The sequence below is a fragment of the Lutra lutra genome, chromosome 4, assembly GCF_902655055.1.
Source record: "Lutra lutra chromosome 4, mLutLut1.2, whole genome shotgun sequence".
NCBI classification, from domain to species: Eukaryota; Metazoa; Chordata; class Mammalia; order Carnivora; family Mustelidae; genus Lutra; species Lutra lutra.
The window spans coordinates 141,787,739-141,812,567 of record NC_062281.1 but is presented as its reverse complement, the minus strand read 5'-3'; the positions used below and the strand labels follow the sequence as shown (position 1 = coordinate 141,812,567).

The 24,829-nt window shown below is 39.7% G+C and overlaps 1 protein-coding gene across 8 annotated transcripts in view; it reads left to right on the top strand.

Moving 5' to 3' along the window:
* IL12RB2 (interleukin 12 receptor subunit beta 2) overlaps window positions 1-24,829 on the top strand; it is an 88,924-nt gene that overhangs the window by 22,947 nt on the left and 41,148 nt on the right. For all 8 annotated transcript variants that reach the window (XR_007127063.1, XM_047728698.1, XM_047728694.1 and 5 more), the window contains 4 exons: window positions 846-988; window positions 2,513-2,663; window positions 12,073-12,152; window positions 23,364-23,583. Coding sequence is in view for 7 of the 8 variants with exons in the window: in XM_047728698.1 (XP_047584654.1) it covers window positions 846-988; window positions 2,513-2,663; window positions 12,073-12,152; window positions 23,364-23,583 (594 nt within the window). In the remaining variant the exon portion in view is untranslated. The remainder of the gene's footprint in view (window positions 1-845; window positions 989-2,512; window positions 2,664-12,072; window positions 12,153-23,363; window positions 23,584-24,829) is intronic.

Here is a 24,829-nt window from a genome sequence, read left to right as displayed (position 1 = left end):
ACCTGTGGGCCTGCTGGGCTACAGCAGAGGTGACAACTCTGATAAAGCGTATCAAGGTACAAATGCATCTTTCTCTGAGAATACCTACTTCCATTACTCTCATCACCTTGGGAGCCAGACAAAGCCAATCCCAGCACATTTCTGAGCAAATATAATTAGCAATTGAATCAGAGGCCAATCTCAAGCATCTCCAAGTTCTGACTATCCGAAGTAGGCCTGGGCTTTTGGCCTCCCTTAAGTTCTGGCCTCCACTGTGCTTGTCTCTTCTCTCTTCCCACAGCACCTCTTTGCTCACATAATGCTCTAAGTCTTGACATAGGCATTTACTATACATTTTCCTATCATTCTTCTCCCCATCTTACCTTCCATTTCTTCACATTGACTATTCCTCTGTAAGGTCCCTTCTTTCCTTCTTCCTCTTTTCCTGTGTTCTCTGTTCCTCTGCCCCTTCCACATGACCTTCTCCTACTAGCATTTCTTCCCTTTCCGAGAGGTGATCACCACTAGCCACCTCTGTCTTCTCAGCCATTGGGACTCTCAGGCTTGGCACACTGGTTTTCTTGATATATTGGATTTAATGCAATTGACACTATCACTAATGTTGGAGGTAGTTTATTTGGTAAAAATAAGGGTAGATCAAGGAGAATTATTTTAATTATTTCATAGTGAATCAACCTGTTTCTTCTCTGAAAGCCAGGGGTTTCTGTCTTCTATATTTCACCAACTTTGGTGTTCATGTATCTTAGAAATGAGTTTTGTTCAAGTCTTTCTATCTCACATCAAAACAAAGGTTATTTCCAATTGTGGAGCCTGAATCGCACTCTTTTGTTTGTCCTGATTACCAGTGAGACCTCTTCCCCCGTGGGACATCAGAATCAAATGTGTAAACGCTTCTGTGAGCAGATGTATCCTTCGGTGGAGCGATGAGGGGCTGGTGCTGCTTAACCGACTCAGATACCGGCCCAACAGCAGTGGGCCCTGGGAAATGGTAATGCTTTTTAGAGTAAACAGGAAAATCAGGGAGGGGCTCTTAATATCACTGCACAGGTCTCTGTATTTTCTTGCCGGCGAAATACGGAGTTTAAGAATGTGTAGCCTGAAGTACATACTTGGGACATATCAGATAGTCACATATATCTCTACTTGTTAAGAACTATCTTTAGTTCTGATCACTGATTCTGAAATGTTTTTTAAATATTTTATTTCTTTAATTGAGAGAGAGAGAGAACAAGCAGGGAAGGGTGGGGAAAGGCAGAGGCAGAGGAAGAAGCAGGCTCCCTATGGAGGTAGGAGCCCTATGTGGGACTCACTCCCAGAACCCTGGGATTATAACCTGAACCACCCAGGTGTCCCTGATTCTGAAATTTTTTTAGCCATTTCATGGCTAAGAAGCCATTGGCTTCTGTAAACCAATATTAATTTTCTGTGGTTTATTTCTAGTAAAGGACTCATTTCACCTTTTTCTGCTACCCTTCCCTCTGTATTACTTTTTAGTAATTTTTTTAACATATTAGAAGGAGGAGTATTAGGAAATGTCTATAGAGACTCATATGGAATTGAATATTCCAAAGATAAAGACCCACAATTTGCTCTAATATTAGACATTAATTTTTTCACAATTAAATTTAAGATTATAATTCCTCCTAGTATTTTTGTAAAATATAATGACTTATAATAATAACAAAAGGTAAGTTCTACATATAGCTGAAACTCAGGAGAAATATAGTAATTAATTTTTTAACATAAAGTTTTCTTTTTGAAGTCAGTTCTATGTCTGTGTTAGAATCTGGATGCTTCGGTCAGTTAAGCATCTGCCTTCAGTTCAGGTCATGATCTCAGGGTCCTGGGATTGAGCCCTGATCTCTGCTCAGCAGAGAGTCTCCTTGTCCCTCTCCCTCTGCTCCTACCCCTGCTCATGCTTGCTCTTGTTCTCTCTCTCTCTCTCAAATAAATAAAATATTTATCTTATTTTTTAAAAGATTTTATTTATTTATTTGACAGAGAGAGACACAGCAAGAAAGAGAACACAAGCAGGGGGAGTGGGGGAGGGAGAAGCAGGCTCCCTGCAGAGCAAGGAGCCCTAGGGAGGGCTCCATCCCAGGACCCTGGGATCATGACCTGAGCCAAAGGCAGATGCCTAATGAGTAAGCCACCCAGTCGCCCCCAAAAGAATTATTTTAAAAGAAACATTTATCACATTGTAATTATGACCAAATAAAAAATAATCTCTAGAAAATTCTCCAAGGCTCTTCTGAAAATTGGTATTTTTCAATTTGTTTCAGGATCCCCCTTGGGCCTTTATAGATGGGTTCTTAGACCCCAGAGTTTGTTTTTATTGAGAAGTTAATTCAGATTAACATCCTTTGTATTCAATAACCCTGTCATTGTCTTCTCAATGAATGATAGATCTAAAAAAAATAGAGTTATCAACTCAAGTTTCTTACCTATGTATGTCAGAATTCTTTAATTTAATTTAAATAGACCCCTTTAAAAAAATCTTGTCTGATTCAAGGTCAGTACTACAAATGCCAAAGGAAGACATGATTTGCTGGATCTGAAGCCATTCACAGAGTATGAATTTCAGATTTCCTCTAAGCTACATCTACATAAAGGTAGTTGGAGTGATTGGAGTGAATCGTTGAGAACACAAACACCAGAAGAAGGTATGTGTTTTAAAGAGAAGAGTGGGAGGAGAGGGAGGAGAGAGAGGAGAGGGAGAGGAAGATATAAGGATTTCCTTGGAATAGGATCTCTAAGTACTGGTACTAAACCAACGAGTTAATTTAATGCATTAATGAACAAGTAAATGAGTATATTAATTAACAAGTCAATTTTGACATTAGCTTAAATATTGTAATTGTCCAGGGCGATATGTTTATATTGCTAGGAAATTTTAACATTCAGTAAGTCCTACTCTTGCTTGCCATGTGTTGTCCTGTGGTTACCAGCTGATGCTTTAGTGATGTTTGGTGATAACTCTTATTTCTATTTCACTTCTTATCTCAGGAACGCTCTCATTCCACAAAACCATAACCAGTAATTTCATTCCTTTATAGAAGTTAAAACCTGATACATTTTACTTTCTGTATTCTATGAAAACTAAAAGCTTTAAAGAAGATAGACTCTGGAGACATAACATTTTAAATAAAGTTTAACGTCCAGCAATCCTCTCTCCTCTAAATATTATGGCAGTGCCTTCATCATGCCTTTGATACTCACTGCTCAAATGAGGGCCACCAGACTGCCCATAGCTACGGAAAGGATAGCAAATATAATTCTCAGTTTGATAGGATTTTCTTTTTGGCAATTATGGGAAAGACAGCTTATGAAGGTGTAATTTTATTGGAGCAAAATTACCTGTCTGAGCTTTATGTCAATATTAGCAAATCTTTGGATACACAAGAAGTAGCCATCTGAATATTAGTTTTTAAAAACACTCATTTAGTGACATACTATACGGCTTCTCTTAATCTGTATATTTGGCTCAGAAGAAAAATTATTGTCATATAATCCATTATTTTATTACGTGGAGATTTTGAAGTATTCAAGTGAGAAAATCTTAAGTGCTTATTTGTAAAATTTATGGATATGTGTGCCTGTAAGTTAGTCTCATGATACAAGTTACATTCATTTTCTGCTAATGACCTTTGAGAGTTGATGGCACTTACCAGTTATGCCCCAGTGACTTTCAAGGACCCAAAGGGTCTATCTGATAAGATAAAATACCTAATATATAAATTGTAGAATAATTGTGTATTCTTCCTTTATTCTTATAGTAATTGCATTCTGTATTTTTAAAAAAATATTTTAAAATAAATCCACCCTACAAATTCTAATTTATTCCCTCTCATTTTATGATATAAATCTCTTAATTTGTTCTCTGTTTAAATGTTTGTCCTTTTTCTAATCCAGAGCTTACTCTTTTTATTCTTTTATTACACATAGTCAAAGTAATGTATTTTTTAAATACCTCATGGATTATACTTTGTTTATGTGTCCTACAGATAAAATTTTTGAAAATGGGCCATATTTTATGTCCAAGGCCAAGGTAGTAAATAGGCTGAGAAGATTTTAAGTTCTATCACATTAGGCTTAACTATAAACCAGGGAAAACCAGGGAAACTCTGGGCTTGTGAATTCTTGTCATTTTTACTGACATTTAATAATGACCTGTTTGGAGAAGTGTGAAAAGGATTTTTTTTTAAGTGTCTACGTGTTGAATTAAAAACACTTCAAGGTAGAACAGTAACTTTCTCATAGCCCCTAAAATAAACCACTGTCATAACAATGAGTGCAGCAGCTTGTTATGGTTGTGAACTCGTGGACAATTATGAATTAAACCAAGGAACTGGCTCGTTCAGAGTAATCACAGGCATTTGTGAAGAAACCCATCCTCTGAGATACCACGTTTACCAAGCTCTGCTGGCTTCCTTTCAATGTCTGCATTTCCCTTGGCTGTGTTTGATCCTTCTGTGGGTTGATGCAAGACCTCTTCCCTCTTACTCTGAGGGGTATGGTTTTCACCCCTTACCACTGCTTCTGTCATCAGTTTCTTTATGAAACACCAACTGATATCACCTAAAAGGTGTGAAAAAAAATTTTTTTTTTTAAGCACGTCTTCCTTTTCAGCCTTTGGCTCTGTACTCATATGTAACTTGGCATTTAAAAAATTACTGGTAAGCTTTCTCTCTCTCTCTTTTTTTTTTAGTTTTTAAAATTGTGAATGACTTTACGATAGAGCTCTTTGCAGCCTTTGCTGCTCAAAACTGAGAGCAATGTTATCTCCTGGTGGATTGGGCAATTATTTAGATCACGTCAGCAGAGAAGGAGGGTTTTATTTACTCCATATGGCTCTTTCCTATGTCATCAAATTCAACTTCTGTCATGGTCCTCCATGAAAAACACTTTTTAAATGGCCACTAAATAAGGAGTAGGAGGAAAGAACTTGCTTTCCTCTGTTAAGGAAGACAGTCCCTCAGCCCTTATCTGTCAAAAGCAGGCCTGATACTGGGAACTGAGCAACCATATTTAGACTGTAGTGGAAAACAGTTGAGTTTGGGCTGCATGGCCTCCAGACATGCCTGAGAATACACCCAGGTGTTGGGGGGAGGTGATTCCCTCAGCATTCAGAACACCCAGGAGGAGACTCCAAAATAAAGATGAACAAGCCATTCCTCAGAGCTGTAGTATCAATTAAGTGTTTTTGTCTGCTCATTCACCATTTTTTTAAAGTATTATTTACATGTTCTGTAATCTATATTATGGACAATGAATAAAGAAAATGCTACATGCTCAAACTCATGCCAGAGAAGTAAAGGAATAACCCTTCCCCAGCATAGGTGATGGCATGGGTGATTGGTGAGAAACCCCCCAGAGGGGAGAAAATGTAGGGTTACCCATTGCAACCACCCCATCTCAAGTTAAGATGTTAGGCAATTCATTTATTCATTTGTAATTCTGAAATATTGCCAAGATGGGTGAATTTAAATGAAGATAAGAGCCCTGACCCATGGTAAGCATTCAATAAATTTAGCTATTGTTTTCTTCATTTGGGAAGGAGCTTGTTCAAGGTTCCAGAATAAGTAGAGAAGCCAGGTTTTGAACACTGGTCTGTTCATTGCATAGCCTGAGCTCTTTACTCTGCATCCTTCAGTTACCTTGGGCTGAAAAGGCCAATTAAATACTAGAGATTATTTTACCATTTTGGTTGGCAAGTACTTCATAACAGTCTAGCTTAGGGGTCAGCAAAATTTTCTGTAAAGGTCCAAACAGTAAATATTTGCTGCTTTGCAGACCATATCTCTGTCAAGTACTAAAATTTGTTATTACAGTGTGCAAGCAGCCAATGACAGTGTATAAATATGTAGACAAACCTATGTCCCAATAAAACCTTATTTATGGACACAAATTTGAATTTTATGTAATTTTCACATGTCACAAAAAACTATTCTTCTCTTTGTTTTCAGCCATTTAAAAATGTGAAAACAAAACAAAAAATAAAAAACCATTGTTAGTCCACAGGCTGTACCAAAACAGGGAGCAGATTTGGCCAAGAGGCCATCATTTGCTGACTCCTAAACTAGCTAAACTTGAATATATATTTGTGTCTTCTTGTGTAAGACCTGAGAAAATGAGAACAAAAGGTTCTTAGCCTTTGAAAGAGGCTTACATGCTAACATTTTCATTAGAAGGAAAATGTTGCTTGAGATCTAATGACGGTCTCTGCCCTTCTTTCTTTTTTTGGTCCCCTCTAAGCCCAGCACCTATCCTGGAAGAAATCAATGTCTGGGTTCAATTATTTGATAAGATGATGATTATCCCAAAGGAAGAAATGCTTTCCCTGTAGCCTTCCAAACAGAAACCAATGAAAAATATATGCTTCTCTGGCTGATCTGTGAGGAAGGTGTTTGTGTATCAGGAACTATGCCAGGTGCTGGGATACAATGATAACCAGTCAGATCCTCAAACTCAAACTTATAGTCTATTTTGGAACATTAGGGAAAGATTCCTGGAGGATACAACACCAAGAAGAAATGCAAAGTTCCAAGGGAATTTTGTGGCCTTCCCTCACCTAGAACATATGGCTTCCAAGGTCATTGCAGTAGGAGAAGGGAGCTAGTTTCTCCTTGAAGTACTAGATTCTTTTGAATTTTGTGAAATCTCATATTCCTGGATTTTATTTTGCTTTATTGGCCAGTTCTTCTTGGTCTCTTACTGGTCATTTTTCTCTTCTCAGTGTCAATCCCTATGGCTCCCTTGTTTTCCCAGGTGACTTTATCCAGTCCCATGGCTCTAAAACTAGACAGACAGATGATAGGTAGGTAGGTAGGTAGAGTATATAGTTTCAGTCTTGGACTCCCTCCAAAACTTCAGATTTGTGCTCTGGTAGCCTGTTCCATATCTTCACATAGATATCAACAGATATTCTGAACCACACGTAGCCAGACAAAACCTCTAAATACTTCAGTTTCAATATTTTCTATTTCAGTAAACAATCCCACCATCTCCCTGGTTAGTGAAGTCAAAAAATTATCAAGAAATTATCCTTAAATTCTCCTTTAAAAAAAAATTCTCCTTTTCCCCCATTCCCCGATATTAGCACTTGACTCTCCTAAACATATTCAGAATCTCTTCATTCCTTCTGTTGCCACTATGATTATCCTAGTTTAAGCTACTTTCTCCTTACAAAGGATAACAACAGAATGAGCAGTTATGAACTCACCATTAAATTTATATACTATAAAATTACCGATATATTCTTACCCCTGTGATGCCTCCCCAGAGGTAACTATTATCCTGTACATTTATCAGTACTTTTCTCATAGGTTTCAGAAATGTATATATCTCTAAACAATAATTAGTTTTGCTTGTTTCTGAACTTAATCATAATTATATACTGTAATACAACTTGTTTCCCATCAGCACTCTGGCACAACGCCTCCATTAATTTTAGTATGGGTGAAACCTCCCTGCTTCTATCAAGAAACTAGCTCTTCACTTGTGACCTGGATGTTAAAAATGTTAAAAACGTGGTGCTTGGTTGGCTCAGTTAGTTAAGCATCCGATGCTTGATTTCAGCTTAGGTCATGATCTTATGGTCATGGTCTTGGGGTCATGAGATTGAACCCCGCATTGGGCTCTGCACTCAGCAGAGGGTCCACTTGGGACTCTCACCCTCTCTCTCTCTGCCCCACTCCTAGCGGGCACTCTCTCCCTATCTCTTCCCTTCTCTCACAAATAAATAAATAAATCTTTTAAAAAATTTTAAAAGGTTATATTTCTAAAAAATACATATTAAAAAAAAAAGGAGAGCTTCCCCAACTATGTCAAAGGCTGCTGAGTAGTCCAATGACATAAGAACAAAGAAGTGACTCTTAGATTTGGCAACACAGATTCACTGCCAACCAGAGGCAGTGTCAGTAGAATGATGGTGAGACAATCTAAGGTGCTGTAGGTTGAGAGTGAGTGTGAGGTGAGGGACTAAAGACAGGACAATTCACAGCTCTTCAAGAAGTTCTATGAAGGAGAGCAGAGATGCAGGGGAGTAACTGGAGCAGGACGAGGTATCAGGAAATGCTTTGGCTGGTTTTGTTTTTAGGATCAGAGAAAATGTAGTGATTTTCGAGGTAATGATAAGGTCCCAGCAGAGAGGGAGAAATTAATGATACATGAGAAGTGGAGGAAAGATCCTTGATAAAGCAAGAGAGGATAGGATCAAGCACTCAGGTTAAGGGGTTGAAATTTAATGGAAGTAGGAGCGCTATGTTTGGGAATTAATGGTGAATTTTGGAAGTTTCCATGGTGAAAAGATGAGGGAATCCCTGCCTGATTACTTCTTTTTGCTCAGGGAAGTATGAAACAAAAACATCAGTTGAGAGAAACATATCATTAGAAGTGGGCAGACAGAGGGAATGACGGTACCAGCTACTGGGAAGGAATAATCTGTGGGATGGTGGCCTTTCATGATAGTAAAAGAGATGACAGAAAGAGGTGAAAAGAAAGAGTGAATCAAGTGTTAAACATCATTAATCAAGAAGGAAGAGGAATGGGGGAGTCTGTATAGGGCATCCTGTGCAGGCATAGCTGGTGATAACTTCTGAAATTAAAACTTGTTTAATCAAGTAGATACTTATAAGATCTGTTTGAATCTAATTGTTTAAAACTAGATTTTAAATAAATGTGTCATCCCCAAAAAGTGGACATTGAGGAACCAGGGCAACAAATAACTTATCTCTGCCTTGCCCTTGTTGGAGCATGACTTGGACCAAAAAAAATCTCATGTGTTGCATTTAGTCCACTACCTGAAACCTCCCAAGGTAATGCCTTTCCATATTCTCTTTGTGTTAAATTCTCCCAAGATAATGCCTTTTCCATATTCTCTTTGTGTTAAATTCTCCCAAGATAATGCCTTTTCCATATTCTCTTTGTGGTAAATTCTCCCAAGATAATGCCTTTTCCATATTCTCTTTGTGGTAAATTCTCCATTTTCACTGTTCTTGGAAATCTTTATACTCCTCCTCCTCACTACCTGTGAAAACCTCTGTCGAGGGATTGCTTTCCACCTGCGATTCAGTTGCCCTTGACCACATCCCTGCACTTGCCTGACTTTAGATATGGATGCTCATCTCAGAAGCACATGGATTGACTCTGATTTGTTTGCCACACGTACTGTTTCACAGAAACCCAGAATCTTTGGATTTTAGAGTTGGAAGCACCCTCAAGGTCATTTAGGCCCATCTCCTGCTTAATTTAGGATCTTTGCTTCTTTTCATGCGGGTGACTATATTCAACCGTATAGTTTCCCCATTTATTATATAGGAGGTAGTTTCATCTCAGGAGACCTGACTTCCATTTCTCAATATTTGTATTTTTAATCATTTGTGCCCGTTTGTTTTGTAATCACTTGGACTTGGCCTTTGACTTTCCTTTTCTGGCCTGCCTATAATAGTTTTATCTGCCTTTGTTAGATAACACTGAGGTTAGAACTTCAAGTGATTTTGTGTCAGTTGAATGTCAGAGATTCTCTTTAATATCAGCTCTTATGTTGCTTTAAGCAGCAGTGGTTTAACACCCCTGGTCATGAAATTTTACACTTTGAAACTCACACAGATTCAACTAATGATTTCTCTCATAGAGGCTAACTCTGCAGGTGGGCACCATTAAAATTTCAGTTTCACTTGCAATTTTTCCTTTGAAGAGACTGTGATTCTAGAATTCAATTCTTAGCTCCACAGTAATCTGGTAGGTTGTAGATCTTTAATAAGGCAATGAGTGTTCCTTCAAATTTCTTACCAATGTGTAATTAACTGGAGACATTAGCACTAACAAGTCAGCTGGCTTTGACATTGAGCACACCCAGGTTTCCAAATCCTGATTATGTAGTCAATGTCTGGATTATCTAGTTTGTTCAGATTTTTGTTTATTGTAGTAAACTGTAATGGAAGAACAGGGTCTTTGGAAACAGTGGAACTTGGGCTCAGCTCCTGGCTTTGCCATTCACCAACCCCAAGTGTTGTGTAGATCATTTAACCTTTGTCAGCCTCCTAGTACTCAGCTCTAAAACAGGTGTAGCTACAAGCACCCCGTGCATTGTGTGAGGATTAAATGAGATAATGTACAGATTATTAAGTGTCCAGATGTTCCTGGAACATAGTAGGTGGTTGATAACTCTCAGGTCCCCTTTCCTTCTCTTGCTTGTGTTGTTGTTTTTCCCCCCCCCCCTTTTTGCATCTGGACTAGTAGGAAAAAAAGCCCTAGGCTTGATTTCTGAGTCTCTGTTCATAATCCTGAAGGATGGAGAGCATATTCAGAATGTCTTAAATAAACATTTCTTATCTTTAGGTCCTCACTGCAAGGGTATAAGTTACCACTAGTGGGAAGAGAGGGGAAGAAAATAAATGAAGATAGTTTTGAAAAAAACAGATAGGAAAGAGGGTGAGAGAGGCAGGAAAAGGAAGTGACAAAGGAAGAGATTAGAATATGAAAGAGCACCTGTTGGGGGTGGAAGTACTGTAGAGAAATTGTAAGCCTTCTCAGAGCCAGATAACTGCAGGGTACAGAGCAAAGAGCTCGGGCTATGGGATGAAACAGACCAGCGTTCAAAACCTGGCTTCTCCACTTACTATTTCTGGGAACTTGAACAAGCTCCTTAGGCTCTCAGCATTTCATTTTCCAAAACAGCAACAGCTAAATTTATTGAATGCTTATCACAGGTCAGGATGCTGTTATTCATTTAATTCTCACAACAGCCCCATGTGACATATAGAACTACGACACTCATTTTACAGATGAGGAAAGTGGCTTAAGGACATGGTTAACATTTGTTCAAGATCGCAGAGCTGGGATTTGCCCATAGATGGTCTAGCTCTGGAGCTCACACTTTAACCACTGCATTAGAGCTGCGTATGTTGTGGGATAAGGAGGACAGGGGAGATAACTGTGAGTAGGCCCCCGCAGGACCTGCCCATAGTGTGTGCAGGTCCATGTGCTCCCTCCCTTTCCCTCTTTCTCTTCTCCTCTCCCTGGCTGCTTGTCCTCTGTTTTCCTGCTGGGACTTAATTTTCTGGAAACTTCCATCTGGTTAAATGGAAATTGTCACTCGAAAAGGAACTCCTATGTAGCTTCATCTCAATACAATCTAAGTGTCAGTGATAAACAAGTTACATTGTTGTAGTAGGAGACTATTTTCAGGGACTCTTTCTGTGGAGTCCACCCCTGACCTGTAAATCAAAACAAATCTGATAATGAGAGAAATAAACTATTTCACCCACTCACATGTGCACACACACAGGAGTTGATTGTTCAGTTCCTTTTCTAATTTCTTTGATTGACTTTTTTGAATTAAATTAGGTCATATTTGACCATTATCTTATGGATTAGTGGTTATTCCTTCTATCAGTTCAGCCTGTGTTTTAGCATGAAGTAGCTAATATTGCCTGAATTGTCCCTTTGCTCATTCATCACCTAAAAAAGAGTTTTTGGAAGCCTGTTACCTTCTAAGCACTACATAGGTGTGAGGGATATTAAGATGAATGAGATAGGCCTTCCTGTCAAGTTAGATCATTGCCTAATGATCATAAAACCAAGTAATTATGCCACAACATGGTAAGTTCAGGAATGGAAGTGAACACAGTTTATCATTTGTATTTTACATTTTTACAGGATCAGAAAATATTTTCCTTATGATTAATGGTTTTATTTTTCTGCTGAGAATTCTTTCTGCATTCCAACAAAAAAGAAGGAACCATACATACTTTCTCTGAGTTATTTTATCAATACCTATTTTAAGAGTATGTTAGGAATCTAATTTCCTTACCATTTTTTAAAATTATTTTTAAGGTAATCTTGTATTTTCTACGGCCAACAATATACATGTTCATTGTTTAACAAAAGGAAAACAATACTGGGGCACAAAGAAAATTGAAATTGTTCTATAATCCTACTCTCCCAGAGTTATTTATTAAATAAGTAATTGCCTTTGAAAGGTTTTATATTGGGCATCTGTGGATCTGTGTGTGTGTGTGTGTGTGTGTGTCTGATACCAAAAATATGTTTTTTTCCCCTTCAAAATAGAGCCTACAGGGACATTGGATGTCTGGTACATGAAACAGTACATTGACTACAGTAGACAACAGATTTCTCTTTTCTGGAAGGTAAGTTTTCAGTGTCAGTGTAAAATTCAAGAGAATTATATAATTATCTTTTGTCTTATTTTGTTTTTACTGAGATATAATTTATATAAAAAGAATTATATGTTTGGACAATGTCTCAAGGTCAAAAATATGTTTTATTTCCATTATGGCTTTATATGAGGCTTCAGAGATTTAGTTAGAACTCATTTTCTCAACAGTATCCTCATGACACTTGACTCAATGTCATTTATTTTTGCCAGATAAGGGTGAGAGCTCTGACTGTGTTCTCGCCTCCATACAACCACATCTTTTCCTCATCCACTTCCACGCCTTCCTTCCCAGGCCTGTCCACCCTCTGACCCCACTGCAGCATTTCTTCTGACAGTTGCCCCTCCCAGTCACCCTATCCTCCCTACAGACCACATGTCCAGCCATGACTGTGCCACCTTACTTATTCACTTTTTTTTTTTTGAAATTAAAGATGAGAAGTGTGTGGATATGGATTTTCAGGAATATATTTTCTGTAGACACCAAAAAGGTAGAGGGTGGAAAGAAGGCTGCTCTACCTCAAGAACTCAAGTAATAGTAGAAAATAGTGTGAACAGGAACAGAAAGCAGCTCTTCATCAGTAATAGTAGTAAAACAGTAGTAACTGGAAGAACCTTCCAGAAAACAGTAAGACCTAATATTTTTACAGGGTGTGAGAGTTTCACAAAGTGCTGAAATCTGAGGCAGTTGTTTCACGAAATCCCTTAAAAACCCTGTGAGGTAGGTACAAGGTATCCCCACTTAACAAATGGAAAAACGGAGAGAGGGGGGATGTTCTTCCTACACTTACCCAGCTACTAAGTTCAGTATTGAGACTGAAACCCCATCCAGACCTCTTTCTGCTACATCATGACTCATCTTTATGAAAAGAAAATACTATTTGAATTGAGCTCCTGACTGGAATGCTCGTAAGAGGTTTCCAGGAGAGCTATGCTCCTCTTTCCTTCCCCAAGCCTGCATCCCTCTCCCTACACCTCTTCCACGTAAGGGTAAGTCAACAGTTTTGGAATTAGGAAGCTGATGAGCGCAAAACGCAGTCAGTCAGAGAAATGAGTATAAAGCCCTCTGATGGGGTTAGCATGATAAATTTTGATAATTGCAATCTTCTTCAGTTTTCAGAAATGAGCCAGAGCTCTTTCTCCCTCTTTTCCTTTCTCTCTCACACGCACACAAAATGTCTGGTATGAGATCACTATAAATAGCTTGGTGAGTCATAATCAAGCTCTTCACTTTGAAACTAAAACTGCAGCTTAAAATTTATTTTAAAATAAAGCCATGTTTAAGAGCAAGGCAATTCTCAAAGCAAGACATTTAGAGCAGCCATAATTGGTATTATAGAAGAACCCAGTCCAATTCTTGGCTGTTGGTTTTCATTTCACAAGTAAGCCACTGGTTAAAACCAAAATTCCTCCTTCCATAAAGATTCCTTCTCCCGAAATGTCCTCAGCAGTGATCTGAAAAGATACACTGTTTTAGTTCCAATAAACATTTGTTAGCCACAGGTAAGGCTCAGCCCACGTGCATATGCAAATTCTTCTCTGCTTCTCATTTTAATCTTGCCCCTAATCCTTGAAAAGCCTAAATTCTGAAGTGAGGTTTTGGAATTCAAGAAGACTTCAGTTCTCTTCTAGTCCACCCTTCCTGTCATAAACATTGCTCCCACTCCACCAAGGACAGAGAGATGCCTCTGCTGGGACCATCTGGGAAAGGGAGAATTCCCCTTCGTAAGCAGTCCTTGCTGTGGTGGGCATCTCTTATTGTTATAAAATTTTCCCTTTTGGGGCACCTGGGTGGCTCAGCCTGTTAAGCAGTTGACTCTTGATTTCAGCTCAGGTCATGATCCCAGGGCCCTGGGATTGAGCCCTGCATTGGGTTCCATGCTCAGGGGGTTGTCTGCTTGAGGATTCACTGTTCTTGTCCCACTGCCCCTTCCCCATGCGCTCGCTCACTTGCTCGCATGCTCTCTCTTTCTCTCTCTGAAATAAATAAATAAATCTTTAAAAAAAAATTTCCCCTTTTGTGGAGCCAGAATTGTGGGTGCTCGACTGGAACTGACTTGAATACAAAGCCAAAAATGTAGATACTAGAAACTTCTCCAACTTGGTGGCCAAGACAGGGCACCTTCAAAACCTTTGGTGACTATCCAGACTAAGGGGCTCCTTAAGGAGTGTTGGATCTAGTCCTCAGTTTTTCGGTGCCATAACAGGATTAACTCCTTGTCTGCAAAATCCTAGGCTTATTCAGGGGCCCCAAATAGACCACTTATCTGGGAGTGGGAATAAAAGACTGACCAGAGTTACTGAGATGAACAGACCAGCTTCAGACCACAGAACTATAGAGCCCAAGAGCCAGAGGAAATGAAAGTGTGCAGTCCCATCACTCACATTATAAACATAGAAACAGTTCTAGGGAGATGAAGTGATTCCTAAGGAAGATTTCAGGTACTATGGTGCTTGCTGCTAGGAGCCTTTCCTGAGTAGAAATCATTGCCCCTTCTGTCTGGAGCCCCTCCTGCCCCACTTATCCAACTGGGGATTCCTTATGCTACTCTCAGGCAGGTTTGGGAATTTGATGAGATATTGCCATTACATGGGGACTCGTCTAAATGACAGACTAAAAAGAAGCACTGCAGCCAGATCAGGTGTTCTGTGGTGGGGCCCAAATCAGACCTCACTGGGAAAGGAAGCAAAGACGTATGTGTGTGGTGGCTTTTTTTTTTTTTTTTCACTTTGATCAGTACTGGGAAACCCAATGAGAGGGACACCCTGTCACTGCGGAGAGGGGGATTTCAGGTCTTGGCACCAAAGGAAGCCCCAGGTAAAACCCCATTAGTCTATGAATAAAGTGAGACCATGTTTCTCTTGCAACCAGGGAAATGTGAGATGACCTTTCATTTTTATAGGATGTTTACATCAGAAGCGAACAACTTGGTGCTGAATGGGTATAGCCCTTGCGTGAAGTATGAATGTAGGTGAGTGTGAGTATGTGCGGTGAGAGTGCATCTGTGTGAGTGATGTGTATGCATGTGTGTTGTAGATGTGTGTGAGTGCAAAGGGTAAGTGTGAATGGGTGTGAGATTATGTGTGTGGGGTGTGAGTGTGGGTATGTATATATGAGTATATGTGTCAGTGCGGGTGCATATAGATGAGTGTCTTAGTCTATGTGGGTGCTATAACAAAATACCATAGACCAGGTGGCTTATACACAACAGAAATCTATTCCTTGTGGTTATGGAGGCTGGAGGTCCAAGATCAGGTGTCATCATGGTCAGGTGAGGGGCCTCTTCAGGGTTGCAGACTTCTTGTTATATCCTCACATGGCAGAAGGGGCTAGTGAGGGGTGCCTGGTGGCTCAGTGGGTTAATAATCCTCTTCCTTTGTCTCAGGTCATGATCCCAGGGTCCTGGGATTGACCCACACATCAGGCTCCCTACTCAGTGAACCGGGAGTCCACTTCTCCCTCTGCACCTCCTCTAGCTCATGTTTGTGCTGTCTCTCTCTCTGAAATAAATAAATAAAATCTTTTAAAAAAAAGAAGAAGAAGAAGGGGCTAGTGAGCTCTGTGGGGTCTCTTTTACAAGGGCACTAATTCCATTTATGAAGCTTCCACCTTCATGACCTAATCACCTCGCAGAGTCCTTACCTCCTAATACCATCACATTGGACATTAGGATTCCAACATATATGTGAATCTTAGGGAGGGACACACAACCATTCAGACTACAGCAGTGAGTGAGTATGAGTGTGTAAAGGGGTTTTGTATGGGTATGAGTGTGGTTGTGTTTGAGAGTATGTGTGTATGTGAATGTGATTGTGGCAATGTGTTGAGGGTGAAGGAGACCTTTGCTTTGTTGTTCTGGTTCTTACTTATTTACTTCAGGTTTCTGGTCAAAGGTTTCTTCCGAAAGTTCTGTTTCTTCAAAAATATGTTGTACTTTTTTTTTTTTTTGCTGTAGCTATTTTTAAGACAAATATTCATTCTGTACTGAAGCCAAAAAGTACAACTTAATCTATGAAATAAAAGAAAAATACCAAGGTATTGTTAAAACAATAAATGCAATGACAATTAGAAAGTGTTGCTCTGTCACAAAGAGCCCCAGTGTAATGTTAGAGTCCTTCACAGGGTGCTTTTAGCCTCCTCTCCCTCGGATTCCCTGTCTCTTCCTTCTGTGCAAGTTTCATATTATTTCCTATTCTTTGTTTAAGCATTTCAATCCATGATTCCAATATACTTTTCTTCCAGTTAACACAACATGTATTCTTTAAGAGAAAATCACTGTGTAGATAGATAGAGAGATAGATAGATAATGTATGAAAAGATATGGCAATGGGTTTAAATCACATTAACCTTTCCAGTTTCCTCTGTTAATTTCTTAATCACAGCAGACCATAAACTTTCTTGCAATTGTGGTTGAGGCCTGGATCTGAAAGAGAAATATGTGTTTATAAAGGAAGCCAAGTTCACTTTATTTATCATCCATTCACTCAAACAGACAAACATATTAAAGCCTCTCTTTAGTACTGGGCACTGTTCCATGCCAGGGATATGGAAGTGAGTAAGACAAGTGCTGTCCTCAGGTGCTTGAGCTCACAGACCAGGAGGACAGAAATGGGGGTGATGAGGGCAGTTAGGTGTTAAGGAGCAGTTCAAGATTCACCTAGGGGAATGATGATCAGGGTCAGCAAGGAGAGCAGGGGAATGGGTGAGGAGTCACAAAAGACCTCTTGCAAGGTAATATTGGAGCTGACCCCAGAAGAACATTTTAGCTGGGACAAGGGTGGGAGAACATTTGGTAGGATGTAAAGGATCTAAAGGATCACTGTAGTGAAACACCATCCCATAAAAATAAAAAGCAAGCCACAAATGAGAGCCACATGTATCATTTCAAATTTCTTGTAGCCACATTTAAAAAATAATAAGGGGACAGCTGGGTGGCTTAGTTGGTTGGGCAGCTGCCTTCAGCTCAGGTCATGATCTCAGCGTCCTCAGATCGAGTCCCATATTGGGCTCCTTGCTCAGTGGGGAGCCTGCTTCTCCCTCTGCCTCTGCCTGCCACTCCATCTGCCTGTGCTCGCTCGCTCTCTCTCTCTCTCTGACAAATAAATAAATAAAATCTTTTAAAAAATAATAAATAAAATAAAATAAAAAATAAAAAGGTACAATTAATTTTAATAATGTATTTTATTTAACCCACATATGTATGGATTATTATCACTTCAATATGTAGTCATATTTTAAAATTATTGTTTAGCTATTTTACATTCTCCTTATCCTACCAAGTCTTTGAAAACTGGCATATCTACTAAGCGCTCATGGGTACAGTGGCTAAGAGCTCCCCCACCAGAGAGCAGCACATCTCAGTCACACTTCAAGAGCTCCGTGGCTGTGTGCGGCTGGCGGCTGCCTCCTGGAATGAGCAGGGCCCTTCATAAGCAGTAGAAAAGAGAGTTAAAAGAGAGTTAAGCAAACTCAGTTCTAAAAATGGGGGGAAGATTTGGTGGGTTTTACTCATTGGCTAAATGAAGTAACTCATTTGGATAAACAGCTACCCTCAAACCACAGAAGGTGAGAAGAAAGAGAAAGTAACAAGCCTCTTACAGCAGCTCACAGCAGAACCTCAGAAAGGCTGCTGTGGCCAGAGGCAGCCTTGTTGGCACATTCCCCTTGTCTCTTTCTCCCTGTATTTCTCTGTGTTGTATGAAGACTATTCCCATCCATATCACATTGCACAAAGGGGATGTGTCCTTTGGCCTCCTCATATGAAAGAAATCCAGTAAATGTAGGAAATATTACTTGTAATCTGATTTATATTGATGTAGAATGAAGGTCTATCATAAATCCACAGGGAAGATTGGCTGTCGGGACCCTGAGGCCTTTATATAATTAAAGGAGGCATCCAATTTCAGAATTGGTATTGAAATACAAAAGCAGCAAATGAGAAGATTTTGGTAGTTTTGTTGTAATATTCAACTCTGTCTCCTTCCCTTTCCCAGCAGGCTGGCACAGCATTTCTGAAGGTATTTTTGGAAAGAACAGGTTGTTTGCCTTGCTTACTAGTCATACATATTATACTAACTGTTATGTAGGGAATTTCAGTTGCATGACAGAATGTGGTCAATGACGAAGATAAGAAAGTGGGTAGCAGAGAAGAATTAACAAGATAGAAAACAGATGGAAGGGGAGTTCAAGTTTTGCTCTGACAAAGTTTTGCTCCGACAAAGTTTATTATTTTGCTGTTCCTCTGCTACAAAATAAGGTAGAAATCATTGTGTTAGGGTAATTAGCATGAGGGATTACTATCAGTTAAATAGGTTCAGGGTAGCAAAACACCTGGGGCTATCTACTGAGTGCTAACAGGACAACAGTTAAGAGTTCATCCTCTAGGTAGAGCTGTGCTAACTGGGTTCAAGTAGTAGCTTCACCGCTTACTGGCTGTGTGTTCTTCTGAAAGGTGCTTATCCTCTCTGTGCCTTCCTTTGCTTACAAGTAAAGTGCAGACAGTAATAGAATTTACCACATGAGATGGCTACAAAGATTAATGAGAGAATTATGAAAAGTGTTTGCTAAGTCACTAGAAGACAAACATGGTGCAGGATGCCAAAGAGGCAAAGATGGGCTGACAGGCTAGTGGGAGGACAGATCCACAGATGGATCATTTCAATACAGTGATTTCTTCAGTTTGGACTAGGGTTGCTGAAAACAGTCATGAGTTCTGAAATCAAGGTACCCAGGCTTAAACCCACATACTGTATGTACTTTGTAATCAACAGTATGACATTGGTGAGACTTTCATACAGAGCTATGGTGGGAACTGAGTCAAGATGGCTGGGCTTTCATAGATTGGTAGAAGAGTCATATGATTACAATGGGGAAAAGTGTCAATTATGATAATTTATATATTCGAGTAACTGAGAGCGGGGAACTCACCAAGTGGCAGAAATCTACCATAAGCCAAGCACTCTTTGAAACCATTTGCCTCCCTCAACCCATTGCATCCTCCAGTAAGACTAATCTGTACATAGAATTATCCTCATTTTATAGATAAGTTAATTGAGCTTCAGAGAGGTAAAATAATTTGCTCAAGGTCACATAGCTGCTGTGTGGTAGAGCAGGAAAGTGAACAATCTGCCCTAATAAGAAAAACTGACCTCGCTCTGCAAAAAGTCTTCATGACAAAACTGTGACATATTCGAATTCCCCAGCTTTCTAGGAGGTTTTGATTACAGACTCTCTTCTTTGATGGAGGCTTAGTTCTGACAGGTGTGTGTGTGTGTGTGTGTGTGTGTGTGTGTGTGTGTGTTTGCATCAGGGGGATTTCAGAATAAAATATCATTTTATGATAAGTACAGTAGTTTTTTCTTCAAGTCCTAAGAAGAAATGATTTATCAACTTACAGAAACACCTTTCCTCTCATATACTTAAAAACAAAACAGGGGCACCAGACTGGTTCAGTCAGTGGAGCATGTGACTCTTGATCTTAGGGATGTGAGTTTGAGCCCCATGTTGGGTGTAGAGATTACTTTTAAAAAAGAAAATTTTGAAAACAAAACACAGAGGACTTGCATTCTGACATGGACCAGATTTTGTCCTATCATGTCCTATATTCACCACATTATTTTTGATGCTGAAAGGCTTTTCAGCCAACAGAACTCTCACAATAGTTTTATAAGGGAGCTGCTCACTCTTTGCTTCTTTGACAAACCTAAATCAGAAAAGTCACGTTTACTAGGTTAAAATCATTTCTCACACACAGAGCAAAAAGAAAACTGAAGGACACAATAAGACAGATTTTCCTGTTTAGCAAACCTTTACCAATAGGAGAGGGTAACAATGCAGGAACCCTGGCTTGACACCCCTTTCAGTACTGCTCATATTTGTACAAGAAGTACCAGGGACACCGCACACATTCAGGACAACGCCTTCCTCTCTCATGCCCACCAGGGGGCGCACTAAAATCTCCCCGTACTTTTTTTCTGTGAAGCCTAGTCGATTTCTTAACCTCAGGATGGGGAGATATGAGGACTAAATGGGAGAGTAGATATAAAGCGTCTGACTCAAGGTATGCCCCAAAAAAGTTTCTCCTCACCACACACCCAAATATATAAACATTAGAGTAAAATAAGTTCATCTGGAAGGACCTAGCTGGCTCCTCACATGGTAGTTCTTCTGGGTTCACAGCTAGTCTCCTTGTGACCTAAGGCCTGTTGACTCTGGAAAAGAAGAATTCTGGATCTCCACTTTCCCAAAATTTCTGACTTGATGTCTGCTGTTGATGCTCCACCTCAGAATGTCCTACACCCTCACAATGAGACAAGCCGCTTTCCAATGTCTGGCCAGAAGGTTGACTGGGATTCCAACTATGAAACATAGCGCCCTATAGTGACCCGTTCATTGTCTCAGGCTTGCCAACGTAAAGAGCACCACGTCAGAGTAGAGGGACTAGTCTCAAAGTCAGGAGCACTGGGTTCCACTCTCAGCTCCTCCCTCTGTTCCTTGAGTGGCCTTAAGCAAGTCATTTTGAGTCCTGGACTTATTTTCCTATTGATAAAATGAAATGTTGAATTAATTGTTAAACTATAGAATCCTTTCTGGTTCTGTGGTTTGTGATGATATTCCATTACATCAGGACCAATATAATCCAGAGGTGATGGATTAACGTGCATTATTTGCAAACTTTATGTTGCTATTTTTTAAAAACCAAATTAAACTCTTTTCAGTTGCCTCAGGACATTATGCCCAGCTGGATAAATAGCTGATTTCCTATTGACTAAATTGGTTTTTTGTTCCATGGACCATATTGGACAAGTTAAGCCCATTTTCAAATTGGTGAAGGAGGCCAGCTCCCTGAGAGATGTTAACTTTTATCCCAAAATTTGAGCTTGATATTTTATATAAGCATAACTCATGGGATATCGTATTTATTTCTCTAACTACCTTAACCCCACCTTTACCTTCTCAATATTTTCAAGTCTAAAATATGAGATGTGAAGGAGAAAATGCAAGGGTTTGGGTCTAGGCCCTTCACTACCCTCTAGGAACCTTTACTCATCTTTCAGACCCACATCTCTTACTAGATCACTGTAGTGTGTGGAAATCAGCTAGATTTCTATAGCAGTCACGAGGCAAGTTCATCAGATCCAAGATGACCTGACATTTCCCCTTCTTCCAGTGCTCTACCATAGGATTGATTGGGATTGCTGAGGTGTCTATGAAGGAGAATGAGGGGAAGGTAATAAGGGCTGATTTGCAATTTTTCTTTCCTTTTTTTTTTGTTTTGTTTTGTTTTGTTTTGTTTTTTCAATTAGGTCTCTGGTTCCTCAGTTGTCAGAGTAAGCCTGAAGCCCCTTGGGTTCCTGCCAAGAATGGGGAGCTTTGTGAGCTCAGTTAACTCTTGAAGAGTGCCTTGAAGGAGAAGGTGCATGGTGTGGGAGTGAAATAATAGTCCTATCTCTGGACCTACAGAGGAGTCAGGGAAGGATGGATTGAGAAAAGACCTGAGGTGATGTTCTTCCCTAGCCAGCTTTTGCTTTAATTTATCTTGTTTTTCTCCTGTGACGAAGGGCATATTTATTAATAACAGTTCAGAACACCACAATTTCAAAAGCAGACACTTAACTTTAATCCACACCACAGGCCTTTAAAATTGATTGTGATGGACAATTAAAATGTTAACTTCCTTGGTTCCTGCCAGAACACAAAGATATCTTCTAGGGAAAGGCTGAATATGCACCCGGAAGAGTCCTCAGCAATATGGCATTCCCCTGGTGCATTGACCATGAGATCCAGTCCTGGACTTTGTGGATCCAGAAGGGCACCTGGGATAGGACCTGCATTAATCAAGTTCCCAGAGACTGAAATATAAAAAGCTAGATGTTCATGGATTAATTTACAGTGAGGAATGCAGCTGTTGGGCTACCCAGAAGACTTGAGTCAGCAGATAGGAACATTCTCTCTCAGCATGCTAATTATTTCAGAAGGCAAATTATCATCAGAAGGCCAATTTATTCACTTAAAGGGAAAAAGACAAATTTTAAGTGAACCAGATGTTCATGTTACTTCAGCCTTTCCTGAGAGATTATTAGAAGATTGCTTAAGAGATAGAAAATCAGAGAAAGGGGCATTTACCAATACTAATGTGTGTCTTTTCAGCACCTGAACCCAAAGAAGGACTAGCCTTGCCAAAAAAAACCATAATGCTTATGTCTGGCAAGCTAAACCTTCCTCTCCCTGTACAAGGCAAGGATGGGCACTGCCAGGACTGACCTTGGCCACTCTCCATTTTCATTGCTTCTGTTTCCCATGGTCCTTATCCAAACAGGGTTAAAATACAAATAATTAGTTTTCTGCTTACTTTCTGGGATTGCTCCCAAATGATCTCAATTGGAATTTTTGCAATTCCAAAACTCATTAGTCACACATTTATAAACAGTGTCTTACTTTCCTAGCACAGATGGCTAATCCAGCTCACTAAGTGTGGATTTTATGAGTTTAGCTCTTGAAAATCTCATTTTTTATTTAATGGGCAGCATTACACTTTCTATATGAAAAGGGGTATGTGTGGAGGGGGTCGTATTTCACAGATTGAGAAGTGGAGATTCAGAGGAGCTGACTGCCTTGCTCTGTGTCACACAGCTAGTGGTGGTTGGTAGAGATAGAATTGAAACCCACATCATCAGAGTTCAGATTCCGCACTTGTTCCATTAGATGTAATTGAGGTTTCTACTGTTAGGAAGTTTTATTTTGAAGCAAGAAAGGAAAATCAATGTGTTTTTATGAATTAACTTTTAAAAATGTTAACTGAGGGGATGCCTAGGTGGCTCAGTGGGTTAAGACTCTGCCTTCGGCTCAGGTCATGAACCCAGGGTCCTGGAATCGAGCCCTGCATTGGGCTCTCTGCTTGGCAGGGAGCCTCCCCCCGCCCCCCGCCTGCCTCTCTGCCTACTTGAGATCTCTGTCTGTCAAATAAATAAATAAAATCTTTAAAAGTTAACTGATTTTTTTTTCCTAAATGGTGGGCTTGCGTAAGCTTGGGTGCATATAAAAATATGCAGTGGAGGAGATGAGATGTAAATAAAAAGGTCACTCATATGTTACCTACTGCTGCAGGGGCCATCAGGTCCAGCCACAAAGCATCCAGTGACCTTGTCTGGGAATACACAAGTAAGTGAATGTGTTTTGTTGCAGAATATGACTGTATCTGAGGCACAAGGAAAAATTCTCCACTATCGCGTGACCTTGCAGGAGGTGGCCGGGGGGATAGTCACACTACAGAACATCACAGAACACACCTCCTGGACGTGGGTCATTCCCAGAACTGGATATTGGGTTGTGACTGTGTCTGCAGCTAACTCAAAAGGCAGTTCCCTGCCCACTCGTATTAACATAACGGACCTGTGTGGGACAGGTGAGTACCAACTTTGATTTAATATCACCTATGGTAAACTGTGTCTTACTTACCTCTTATCCCCCATAGGCTCAGCCCAGGGCCTGGCATGAGTAACACAGGAGTTTAGACTTTGGAGCCAACAACCTTCAGAGGCTCTTTTGCACTTAGTCTGTGAGTGGTTTTGGACAACTGAATTAACACCTCTGAGTTTCAATTTCCCCCTCTCTAAAATAAGGGTTATATTATCTGTCTTGCAGGTCATTGTGAGATTTAAATATAGAGACTAATACACAGCAGGTGCTTAACAAATGTTAGTTGCATTAAATTGAACACTAATATCTGGCTAATTTTTCTAGTACAAGAATAGTATGTGTTGTCAAGTTCTAGGAAAAAACATTCCACACTTACAGTCAAAACATATTTTTAAAGCCAATAGTATTAAAATGAAATTCTGGCTGTAATGAAACTGTAGCAAAATTTTTCTATACTAATGGTCTTTATTATGCAAAGTTAGGTATTTATCCAATTATCTACATTGAAATCTCCCAACTAGCTATACACATTTTATAGTTGCTTGTTCTGAAAATTGATTTCTCAATATAAAAGCCTATGATTAGTCAACAAAGTGGCTATAAGTGCTATTTTGCAATGTCAAGATCATTGGCCTAACTTTTCCAAAAATGCCTAATAAAACTATAATTAAATCCTTTCTTAAAATTCAGTGGAACAATTTTATCTACATATGAGTCTAGCAATCATCATTTGAAAGAAGCTTCTACCCAAACATGATTATTTTATATACACTGTTAAATCTTAGTTATATATCCTTTCAGTCATATATCCATAAACAGAGATGATAGAGTAGTTAAAAATAACTAGAAGAAAATACGAGTAAATATTGATGTAACGAGGTTGGTATATAAATTAGGAATTGCTTTTAGGAGTATCGGTTGCTCTTACCAGAGGCCTGACTACAGTGGCTTATCAGTTCTCTCACATAAAAGAAGTCCAGAGGTAGACAGTTCAGGGCTGGTGTGACAGCTTGGGAACATCGTTAGGATTCCAGGCTCCTTCTTTCTATTTCCTCTGCCAAGTTGGCTTCTATCCTCAAGATGGAAATGATCTAAGATGACTGCCAGAGCTCTATCTACTTTCTTCTAGAAAAAGAAGGAAGAGAGGAGGACCCACCCCTCACACTTGAGGAACTTTGTTCCAGGTCATGCAATACACTTGTAGTCATTGACTCTTAACTGGTCATCTGGTC